Raw genomic sequence first — 12416 nt, forward strand, 5'->3', positions numbered from 1 at the left:
TAAATGTAATCATTTTTAAAGGCACTTTGGCTGTCAAAGAAAACAGTTACAGTGCAGAGGGCTTTGATTATTTGTTGATGTCATCATTCTCTGTGAGTAATGCATGCGACCCAGACTGAAGAAATGTCCTCTCTGTGTCTGGTATGTGCGGTGTGCTCTATGTGTGTCTCCTTACCTGAGGCAATATCTTCTTTTTCTTGTTTGCAGCTGCGTTGGGACCAGAGAAGAGTTTTTCCAGAGCTGCTAGAGCAGCGCTGGCCTTTGCTACCTTTTTGTTGGGGCCTGCTCCACGAAACTTCTGCCCATCGACCTCCACCTGACATGCACACACACACAAAGACACGAAAAATGTAAAATATTATATTAAACATATTTTATGATTAGAGTTAGACTAAAAAAATACTTTGAATTTTGCATCCAGTGAAACGTTTGGGAGCCATGCTATAATTTTAGTCTAATTATTGTTGTAGTCCTTTCTATTAGTGTTTCACTTTTTATGTTACAGCTATGTCAAAACCACAAACAAATCACACAATAATGTTGCCCAAAACCCATGTGTTTATCAGCCATCAGTAACTCAGCCAGTGAGTCTGGCTGAACAGGACAGCTTGTTTAGCGATGCCCTGCTGTCAAGCAGTCCTGCTAATCAATCAGCAGAGCGATGGAGCAGCCAGGCATGTCGGAAAACAGCACACCCCACAGAGAACAGGCCTGCTCCAGGAACCAAGTTGACTGATTGACTCTACCGGTGATCAGCTTGTTTCTGAGTGTGTGGTTTAGCCTCTGTATAAGTCTCCCCTTTTGTGAATCTGGTTAAGGTGCATTTGTACTTGTGAAATTTGAGCATTTTATCTACGCACATATTGTTGATGTTTTATAATCTTTTACCAGCGTCAGTCTGTGTGTATATGAAGCTCTCACCTCCATAACAAAGCGTTTGTCGTGGCTGCCTCCACTTTCAGAGATGAGCTCATACTTGAGGCCTCGTCTCTTCTCGTTCAGCTCCATGACGGGATTCTTACCACTTGCCGTCAGTATGGGACCCTGAGTTCGCACCTGCGGAGCGAAAAGGTTATTAAAGTAATTTAATTTGAAAGCAGCATCCTCATTGCTTTATGAGAAAGCACACAGGGGAAAGCAAACCTGGGAGAGGGAGCATGATATGCAATAAATGTCACAGGCCTGGGATTATCTAACAGTGGGACAGCCCATTTTAATTACCTACAATGAAAATTTCCCAGATTCAGAATAAAAAATCATTAGAGCTGAGTATATGCAATTTTTTATCAGCATGTCTCAATTCCCACCTCCAGTGTGTTGGAGCTGTCCGAGGAGTGTGTTGGATTATTGCTAGTGTGCGTGGACGTCTCACTCTTCCCCTCGCCATCCGACTTCTCATCTGAACTCATGGGGTCCAGGTCTGAGTCGAAACCTGTCGGGTAGCCCATTGCCTGGAGAACCTGAAGAGGGAGGATGATAAAGTAAAGAGGAGTTGGGAGGATGCAGCAAACAAAAAAACTAAAGCCAAAAATCAGGTTTTCTAATAAAGATTCAGAAGCAGCTGCTTCCAGAAGCAGCAATACTGCAGCATACTGCATGTACTGTCATCTCTTACAAAACGGTTACAATAAAGCCATTATGATACACTGGTTGTACAGAATCATAAGAGTCTACTGTAAGTCCTTGCCGGCACACAGAGAAGCAAAGTGATTCAGAACAATATGCAGGCGGAAGCGAAAAAGGAGAATGACACGTTTTTGACCCAAATAGATGATTGTGTTACAGCTGCTGAACCAGCCGCAGTTAGAATGTGAGAGAGAGTGCAGGAGATGGAGCGAAAGTGAGGGAGAGGAAGAGAGATCAAAAGGTGAATACATGAGAGAAAGAAAGTGAGTGAGAATGAGAATGGAAAAGGGGGAGATATGGGGAGAAAGTGCCTTTTATGGGAATGGAGCGGATAGCGGATTATCCCAGCTCCGTGCTCTGGAGAGCCTCTTTGTTCACAACCACTTTGGGATTACATGGATTTTGCCCACCTCCATCCCTCCTCACAAACACACACACACACACGCACTGACACTCTAATGGGCATATAAAGTAAAATACATATAAATAGACACAGACAGGTTTGGTTACAGCTGGAGCTTAGAAAGTTTTTCAGGTACAGCCAAAAAAGTATCATATCTGCTTTTTAAAATTAGTCTGCTTTTTATAATTTCTCTGTTATGTCAGGATCAAATGTTGATATAAGATGGACTAATTTGTTACACGTTATTCTCCTCTCAGTTGCATATAAGTGCTGTCTCTGACACTCCAATCCCTTTCCTTCACTTGGTTTCTTACCTTGACGGCAACATGGAGCTTGGCGGTCTTCTTGGAGGATCCAGATGCTTCGTAAATGGTTCCATCCAAGTCCACAGACATGGTGAAGACCGGAGCGTGAACTGGGCCTGACTGGGACAGCAGGCGGTACTGCAGCCCCGGCCGGATCTGGTTCAACCGCATCAGGGCGTTCATTGGCTGGTTGGAGTCTATGGCTTTACTGTCCAGGACTAATGCAAAAATCAGAATGGAGGGGGTATGGTTACAGTAGAAAGTAGAGCAGATTGGGGTCGATTTAATAAAAGGTTTGTAGGGCGTCTAACAAGGATCCAGCTGAAATTGAACAGACTGGGCCAATTCAGAAATACTGTATGTAATAAATCATATCTGTTAAAGGTTTTCAGCACATAGGCCGGTTATTTTTATGATAAATACAGGTGCCGCTCTATTTTCTCATCACTTTCAATCACTTTCCTCCTGTTTGCCAAGAAAATGCCTCTCTGCTTCCATTAGTCGTGGTTCATCTTCTCCTTGTATGAAGAAAGAGCTGTGGATGGTTGGGTGGCCTACTAAAACGTTCGCAATCAATACTATTGATCTGCATCCACGGGATGGAGGGAGGATGGAATGGAGAGAAGCAGAGAAGGAAAAAGACAAAAAAATAGACACAAGGGGAAGAGAAGCAAGGCTTGTCTGTAGACAACCGAATATGACTGTTTTATCTCTGAGAGTGGGGCCGCTTTGTTTTCAGTGGTTAGAAGAAAAATATAGACTCAAGGCAACATCAGAAAGAAAATTCCTCCAATACTGGATGAAGCTAAAAAGCTAAAACCATAGGAGAAATCTGGATATGATGCTCTGCCATTGTTCTTCATTTCTTTCCTTCTTGTACCTTTTCTCAGATTCCTCTTCATCTTCTTGATGAGGTCCTTGTCGTCCATTGCTCCATCCTCATATGGCCTCTTCAGACCTAAGCCTGGAGAGGGAGCAAGAGGAAGAGATGCAAAGAGAGTTTGGAATCAATCACTAACTACAAGATATGTTTATATGGACATACACAAAGGCACACGTGTGTGTGACAGAAAGAAAGGGAGGCAAAAAGTTGCAGAAAGCAAAATGACACGTGAGAACAAGCAAAACGAAGGATAAAGTCACAGACAAAGTAAACAGGAGAGACAAGCAGACCAGCAAACAGTCAAACAATGAGGAAGACATACTGTAATCTCCTTCCCTACATGCACCTTAATCTGTAAAGGCTCTGGCAATTTTCCATGTCAGCGTCATGAGGTACCAAGAGCCCGAGTCGATTTTCCATGAAAGTCGCTTTGGAATTTTGCCAATACAAGGTCTTATGAGATTTCTGTGAGTGTTTCTCTAAGTGGGATCGAAAGCAGAAACAGCACGCACAAGACATTTTATCAAGGCCACCCTGTCAGTAGTGTAACACTTGAGATAGGGTCACAAAAAACTCCCAGAGGAAAAAGAGGGCAAATATCAAGCAACATATCTCTTCTGGAGAGGTATTTTTGTGATGTTTAACATGTCAGCAATATTAACAGTGCTGACGGTGCTGGTTTGTAGAAAAACCACTGCATATGTCCAGAAAGGTCACATCATGTGTGGAGATTCAACATGGAATTTTTTAGTGGCAACTCTGACTTATGTCCAGAGGCCCTCAGTCTGAAACAGATAACTGAACCCAGGAATGTTGCAGCTCCCATGTGAGGAAAGGGGCAGGCCAACAAACAAATGTTCAGACAGATAGATACACATTCATAGACAGATAGACATGTGGAGAGGAAGGAGGACACACTGAGGGAGACTGAGCAGACTCACCTTCTTTATCAGACCAAGGATATTTCTGCGACGGTTTATTTGAGGGAAGAGGCTCCATCTCCAACACTTTGAAGATCTGGCCGAATGCCATGAGTCTGAGAGCATGCTGTTGAACACAAAACACACACAGAAAAAGAAAGAAAGTCCGAGAGTCAAAAGGTTTGCTGTTCTTATACTGTTAAATTCAAATGTAAATATTATCAAGCAATATTTAACTTTCAATCTAATGTGCAGAAAGCACTGCAGTCTGTCATTCATAGTGAATTCTCTGTAGTGTGCTATGTATATCCAAGATTTGCAGACATGCAGTCACATATTCAGTTTTTTCTTCCTTTGTGAAGCGAAGCTCTTCAATAATGTACATTTTGTGCTTCAATTCTGTTGTAGAAGTTTCATTAAATTTAAGTGAAGCTGCTGTACCAATGCAGGCCAGGACAGGAGCTTGTAAATTCCGGTTGAGAAACAGAGAGACACTAAGTTCAGCTAGAATATTCAGGCTGATGTATCTCTTATGCATATGAGAGACCTCCTTACAGCATAAAGTGTGCGCAACTTGATTTAGGGTTCATCTGATCATATTCACAAATGTTAGGAGACCTTATCCAAACGTAGGCCAACTTATACATATAAAAAAATAAGCACTAATGGCCAGACCTGTATCTTAATGCCTGTCTACACATACCTATCCCAAAAACAGCTTGAGTTATCTTGCAACAGACAGGGTATGCCTGCTTTCCCCCCATCTAAATATCAATATCAGCAGCTATTAGGACCAGTATGTCCGTGTGTTAATTTATCATTCTCGATCTACTGTACACACCCTCAATCTACACAAACAATGAGACAGATAACCAGAACGGCACGCAGTGGCTCTGCTAATATAAATCCATTAGGGAGGTAGAGTGTCTCAGATATTCATGAGGCTCGGTGTAGCTCATTGACAGAACAGCTTCCTCTCTCCTATCTGCTCTTGTATCTGCTCCAATACAATTATCCCCATTGACATTCCAGCCTCGTTCAGGCTGCCTTCAAAGGAAATGGACGGCAGGATTCACTAAGCCGTGTGGCTCAGAGGCTGCCCTGCTCAGTCGAGTGTGTGTGTGAAGAAGGACATGACAGCACACACGCACACACACGGCGCATGCACACAAATACTGTCCTCAGGGTGTCATAGATGGATTTATGGCTAGCGATGGCAATGGTTTCCCACACCAATCATTAAAATGCAGCACCACAAGGCTCTTTCTGGAGACGCACACGCATGCTCGCACAAGTATGTGTGTGTATGTGTGTGCATGAGGGTTGTGTGGTTGGAGTGGTGATGGGGTCTTTCTGTCTGGTAACAGGCGTGTTGTTTACCGATTCCCACACACTGACAGCTCAGGGCGAGTACAGCTGGGTGATAACAATAGTGTCTTGAAACTGTAGTGTGTGTGTGTATGTGCGTGTGTGTACCTGTGCACTGTAGGTAATGGCCTCAGCCTGCTGGTCGGTCATGTTGGCTAGTGTGTTTGTTGGCTCTTTCTCACATGGGTCGTGTAAACCTGGACCACCTGGGGGAAGTGACAGAAGATGACACACACACTTAGTCATTTGTTGTCATTTTATGCACTGACACTGCTGCTCAGCAACATTTAATTAGGCTTCACTGTCATGACATAAGTGCCAATGACAATTAAAATGGACAACGGCAGCAACAGGACTGCAAGACTGAGAAAAATCTAACTGGTAAACCTGGCTTTGAGTTATTCAAACCAGTAAAAACCCTCAACCTGAAATTGGGCCTCATTTGTATTAAATTTGAATACTGGAGGTAACTTGACACCAGTGTGGTACAAGTTTTCCCTGTAAATGAGGAAAAATGCCTTCTTGACTTTCATTTTGTTTAATATTCATATAAACTGCTCTTTTCTCTTTTCAAACTAGATTTGAACTTAAGAAAATTCAATTTAAATTTAAAAAATTGAATAAAATGAGCCACGTTTTTTGAATAACAGATTTCTTTCCAAGGATACACAACATTTTGAAAGGACGTCCTTCAGCTGCTCCTAATTAAGATGCTCTCTTAATGATGACCTGCCACAGACAGCTGTGCTTGGTCACTGATAATGTCTCAAGCTTTCTCAGAGGAACAGCTCAAAAAATGTGCCAAGCAGAGCGTCCATGTATTTACTCATCTACCCAATTTGAGAACGCTCACTTCCTCCATTCACTGGCAACTGAGATAAGAGTTTGCATGAAAACACACATGGTCCTCTGATACTCTAATCTTTCCAGCTGTAAAGTTCATGCAACTATCCATGGTTTTCATACCTGGTAGCAGTATGCCTGAGGCTAGACACTCCATGACTCGACGCAGGGCTTCTCCTGCCCCAAGAGGTCTGTTGCAGGTGGCAATGGCCTTCTCACAGATAAGCTCTAAGGGCTGAAAGAATACACACACATACAGCACAGGTAAACACGTGAAAATTAAACTGACAGTGACATTATTTCCAAAAAATTCTCACCATCTGTTACTCAAATGTTGTATTTACATATAAAATAATTAAAATAAAATAATAATTTACATATTACAAATAATAGTAGTATAAATATTAAAAGTGTATAGTATAAATAGTAAAACAGCTATTTAATTGATGAAATTTGAGCATAATTTTTCACATTTCAATAAAAATATGACCCTCCCATTACAGTTGGTAAGAAGAAGACATTTTGAAAAAATAATAGCACAATAAAAAGTATAAAAGTTCAGTTCAAGGGGGATGGATATTTCCTTTTTATTTCACAGGATTAACTCTCAACCACAGGTAAATACAGTGAAAGACTCACCCATCCCTTAAGAGGCTCCCAGATGGGATGTCTATTGCACATGTCTCTAAGTATCCTGAGAATGATAACGCAGGACTTGAGCCCGTTCACTCGAGCCTGGGAGAGATAGAGGGATATAGAAAGGAAAGAGGAAAAGACGGAGGGAGGCAAGAAGGAAGATTAAACAAAGAGGGAAGAAGGGAACAAATTGAGCGCAGGAGTAGTGGTATTTGTGCCAACACGTACAGATAACAGCCTATAATGAAATGATTGCATCTGTCTAAAACTCTGCATGAGTTCCCCACAGAGATTCAAGAGTCTAAGTTATGTCTAAAAATGTAAAAAATGTGTAAAAATGTAGAATATATTTTACTAAACTTGTTTTTTTTCTGAAAACATTTTTCTTGATTCTTTTTTTTTATGTAATTTTTGAGTTTTGTCTCTGTCTTCAGAAAATACCTATCCTGAACTTGCACATTTTTTTTTTTTTTTTTGTCAGTAAGGTAAGTGAGTCGGGAGACAGATGGGGAAGGGTATGGGAAGGGAATCAAAGGGAAGCATTGACATACTGTACAGAGCAGGCAGGTTAACATAATAGCCAAAAAGAAAAACAAGTATCAACCATTGCTTTTGTAGCCTTACGATACTTCTTACATTAATCTGTTTTTTTTAGTTCATATAAAGTGGGTGGGGTGAAACATCATACTGTGTAAGGTAAAAAAAAACTCTTTGGAGAATTTTAAATAATGAGAGGATTAACTTAACAGATCTGAGAGTAATGTCATAGGGAGTGTGTAATATTTGGGCATTTTTGTTCATGATGTAGTTAAGCATTATCCTCCAAGCTGAATTGAAGATGAAAGCATAAAAACATATGTTCATTTGCCATATTGCCTTTCATTATCAGAGGATTTTTAATAATTCAAACACATAAAATCATAAATTTATGGTAACAAAAATGTCTATTTTTTCCACACTTTCATCTGTTCTTGATTAGTCTAATGTGAGCGGGCATAATAAGCACTACAGTATTATCTGACAGTGAGCGTGTTCCCTCTGGGTGAATCGTCAGGCTACAATAAGCATCGGGCAGGAAGACAGGAAGTGAGTGGGTGCCGACCTGGAACCACTTGGCGTGTCGCAGCGCTGCCAGGGCCAACAGACATCTGTGTCTATCCAGCACCTCCCCCTCCTCCTCCTCAGCCTCCACTCTCTGCGCAGCAGCACCCAACACTGCCACAAAACAATAACAACCCAATATAGAGAACGTAAAACACACACACGTCATGTCTGAGTGTGTGTGTTTAAATCTTGCGTGTGTGAATGAGTGCAGATGCACGTGAATTTCAGTGCGAATGCACACATACACACACACATGCATGGATATTTGGTACATACAAGGTGCTTTTCATGCCATAAAGTTGTTCCTCTCCTTGTAGAAAGTGCTCACTCTCTACAATTCACAGATCTGTGATGAATGCTCACAAAAGCTTCTTCACTCATTTAAATGGTGTGTCATTTTCAACACTGTGATCAGTCGCACATGTGTTAACTGCATCACATGTTGACATCGTTAGCACAGAGTAATACAAGATGCACTGACCCACCCACCACATGGATGTGTTGAAATTTACACACATTATTCAACAATGTTTTAGTAGTTTACATCCATCCAGTCACTGGCAAATCAGTGAAAGGGAGAGCAACCAGGGTCAAAAGGGAAGAGACAACTTTGTGGGATGGAGAGCCCCCCACAGACATACACCAAACAAATACCTAAGGAGTGTTTGATTTACTGTGTGCGGGCATTGCTGAGACATATCCACTCGTTTCTTTGTCCCAAGCAAGGTAAATCAATCTCTCCTTTATGTATTTGATGAAGATTTTATTTATTTTGATCCAGTCTGCACCAGGCAGGAGTCAAAATAGGTGTTTGTTTTTCTTCTTGATTACTTAAGGTGCACTTGATTTCACAGGCTCATAGAAAAATGGTGCTGAGAAAGCAATTCAACAACCTCTCTGGGCAAACACAGAATCAAGCGCTCCTAAAGTAGAACTGAAAAGAAAGAAAACCTACAATAGTTTGACCCAGTCTGAGACAAACACAACACAGGGGGGATCAAGGCAGGGTTTAGTTAGAGCATTGTGGTTGGTAAAAGAGGAGCATTCTTATGCTTCTATGTGTAAGCGTTTGATTCATGCTGCCCAACACACCAGGCTGGTTGAGTTACTGCATTCTGACCCATTCTTCATTCTTGTGAAAGAGCATCAAGTCTATGATATGCAAGGCGAGCTGAATCAAACGCAGCTTTATATGAATGAGTGCGGTTACATGGGGTTTCCAAAGAGGGTTTATTATGTGTGGAACCTACAGGAAGTGAAATAAAACAAACTAAAGAGCCCCTTTGGGTCTCTATGAAAACAGAACTAGGTGCATATTTTCCTCATCACTCTCCCGTAAAGAGAAAATCCTTCCCTCAAGAGGCATTTAGTTGAAAAGTCAAATGTGTCTAAAGTGTATCTTCATAGTAGCAGCACAAGAACATCTATCTCACATTATCTCTGAACTCATCTGGCCATTATCGCAGCTTAGCTCTTCTTCTGTCTGACCCGTACAGTGGTGTGTATGTGTGCATTTGTGTGACGTATAATGCTGTATCTCAGGTTTGTCAGGTTGGTCCCAGCTGCGTGTGGGACCACTAGTGGATCATTATCGTCTTTCTCCTCTCGCTTGTCCTCCCACTGTTCTCTCTTATGCTCTGCTGGCTGCTCTCTCACTCAGCGATCTTCTTTTATCATTATCGCCTTCTGTGTTACTGACGCCGTCTTCTCCCTCAATCTCATTTTAAGAAATTCTCTTTGCTATCGTGTCTCCTCTAATTTACTGTCACAGCACCCTTCCTCCCTCTGTGACCGCACAAAGAACCCAGCTGTATCCGAGCTTAAAGAGCACATATGCATGTAAAACTTTTATTAAATATTTAACTGTGTTGTCGAAATGTATACCATTGTGTAACATCGAAAACAGTAATCACATGGTAACTGATTAAAGTGGCAGATAAAATTACCGAGCACTATTTTGAATCAGTATACTGTCTGCTCGATCAAATCAGAAGGTGTTATTGATCCATCTAAAAGCATTCAAATAGCCAGAGCTTACTGAAACATTCTGCACACACAGGAATCTTAAAGCAATAATTGACACTTAGCAAGTGTGTGTCTCATGTTTTTGGGTTTGTGAGCCTTTCAGAGATATTTTACTAACTCTCTAATACGTTGATAATGACGTTCTGACCAGGCTAGAGCAGCCATAGTTTTAGTAGACAAATGGTATTTGTGCCTGTGTGTGCATGTGTTAACGTATAAAAGGTATTTGAGTCTGTCTTTTTACGACGTGACCCTATTAGACACGCTGGCACTCATCCCTCAACCTCCACTGGTGCCTGATGAAATCTGAGCAATTAGACATCTAGTGTGACAGGTATCTTTATCCGTCAGGTACAAAATATGACTGTGTGTGCATGCCTGCCTCCTCCTTGCGGGTTGAATGAACATGTGTGCATGCCTGCGTGTTCTCCGTGTATGCGAGAGAGAAAATACGAGTGGTCTTCTCCGTCTTGCTGCGGCACTTGGCATGATGTACGGCTAACCTCCGTGCTATCTCTCATCTCTCTCTGAGACCTGAGTGTCTAGTTGGACAGGAGCCACAGGATGGATGGGCAGCTTGCTACTGCTCGGTTATTGATTTCGCTGGCGTGCTGGCCTTGCTTCCCCGTACCACCTCCCACAACCAATTATAACCAGTTCCTACTATCCATGAAAACTGGGTGGGGAGGGAAGACTGCTATTAGACTCAACATCAGACAATTTCTATCTCATTGCAAAGGTGTTTTAGCTCTTTTACGTGTCAGTTAATGAGGTCAAACCCCTTGTTTGAGGGAAATATTTGAGTTCTATAACATGTGTACGATATAAAATTCACACAATTCATCAATCATAAATGAATTTGAAATAATACAAAGTAACAAACAGCAGCGTGTGTGTGTGTGTTGTTTGAACTGAGAAAGAGGAAAAAACTGCAACTTGTTTGTTTTCCTATGTCTGTGCTCCTACCTCGCCCATTCTTCCTCTCCTGCTCCTCCTCGTCATCCTCCACCTCCTCCTCCTCCTCTTCCTCCTCCTCCTCCTCCTCCTCCTCTCCTTCCTCCCCTTCGACCCCCCCCTCCTCCTCCTCCTCCTCTTCCTCCTCCTCTTCTTCCTCGTCTTCCCTCATGGCCGGTGAGGTGAGGGTAATCTTCAGTGTGAGTTTGGGCTCTGTTGTAGTTCGTACCAAGATGGCCGCCTCGGGCAAGGAGCTTGTGACCTCATATTTCTCTTCTGTCAGCTTCTGTCATGTGTCAAGCAGACATAACTGGATGGTCAGAGGCCAAGGTCACAACATGACTTGGTACAGATAAAAAAAGCAGAGGAAGTAAAATATAGCTCAGCCTGCTGCTGCTTCCAGATGCTGCAAAATCACCAGGTTGACAGGAGAAATATTAAATGAATAATGCGCATGAAAAAACACAGAATAGCCCTGAAGATACCTGAGAGTGTTTTAGTTCACATTATGTTACTGAAATCCTCAACTAGAATAACATTTTGAAATGTTTGCTTGTCCACTCATCTTAATATCTTAAAACATACTATAGTAATTAGGTACAATAACACAAACTCAACAAAGAAAATTCATTTCATCAAATAAACAAAATGCATTACATAAACAATTTATGAGAAGCTGTGAGATACATGCGATGAAGAGAAAAGGACGATCTGGGGGAAAAAAATCATTTGATGTGAAAGATGAAAGCTGGTACAAGCTCTAATCCCCCATGTGAATTTTAGACACACTGTAATGATCTTGTGTGATTGTTTTTATGCGTCTACCTCTAATGTTTCTCAGCGTCGCACATCCATTTGTGAAATTGTCTATCTGTATGTACACTCTGCTTCATTCAGTGCCCATTCTGAAGGAATCAGTTACTCCTGACCTCTGTGTTCAGGACTAAGAGGCGCTGATGATGATGATTAATTCATGCCAGTATACACAGCAACTACAACTGTTCCTAGACACACACACACACACACACACACACACACACACAGATGTATGCAATAATAACTATGCAACAACAGAAAACTTCGGCAACAATAACCTTCACTCTCACACTCCCAGCAAGACACTTAAACAAATGAACACATATCAATGCACACATTAACCCACAGGCAAAACAGGTACAAACACACAAACACACAGACTCACAGACTCACATAAAAGTAATGTCTATAAATATTTAATTAACAGAGGAAGTGAACTAAGACACAGAAAGCACTTGATGTATTTTAAGTGCATGTACAGTATGTGCATGGTTGTCTCTGCTGTACCTACAGTAGCATCTTGCTTTATTTGT

General features: G+C 41.7%; 1 protein-coding gene across 8 annotated transcripts in view; it reads right to left on the reverse strand.

Annotated features, from left to right (window-relative positions):
* The window catches only part of strbp (spermatid perinuclear RNA binding protein), an 84576-nt gene that overhangs the window by 13798 nt on the left and 58362 nt on the right, over positions 1-12416 (reverse strand). For all 8 annotated transcript variants that reach the window (XM_067573719.1, XM_067573721.1, XM_067573718.1 and 5 more), the window contains 11 exons: positions 11080-11353; positions 8087-8199; positions 6988-7083; positions 6472-6583; positions 5614-5711; positions 4159-4264; positions 3215-3298; positions 2344-2552; positions 1308-1460; positions 922-1056; positions 176-316 (listed from right to left, as the gene is read on the reverse strand). In XM_067573719.1, the coding sequence (XP_067429820.1) occupies positions 176-316; positions 922-1056; positions 1308-1460; positions 2344-2552; positions 3215-3298; positions 4159-4264; positions 5614-5711; positions 6472-6583; positions 6988-7083; positions 8087-8199; positions 11080-11353 (1521 nt within the window). The remainder of the gene's footprint in view (positions 1-175; positions 317-921; positions 1057-1307; positions 1461-2343; positions 2553-3214; positions 3299-4158; positions 4265-5613; positions 5712-6471; positions 6584-6987; positions 7084-8086; positions 8200-11079; positions 11354-12416) is intronic.

This window comes from Thunnus thynnus, chromosome 19, assembly GCF_963924715.1.
Source record: "Thunnus thynnus chromosome 19, fThuThy2.1, whole genome shotgun sequence".
NCBI lineage: Eukaryota > Metazoa > Chordata > Actinopteri > Scombriformes > Scombridae > Thunnus > Thunnus thynnus.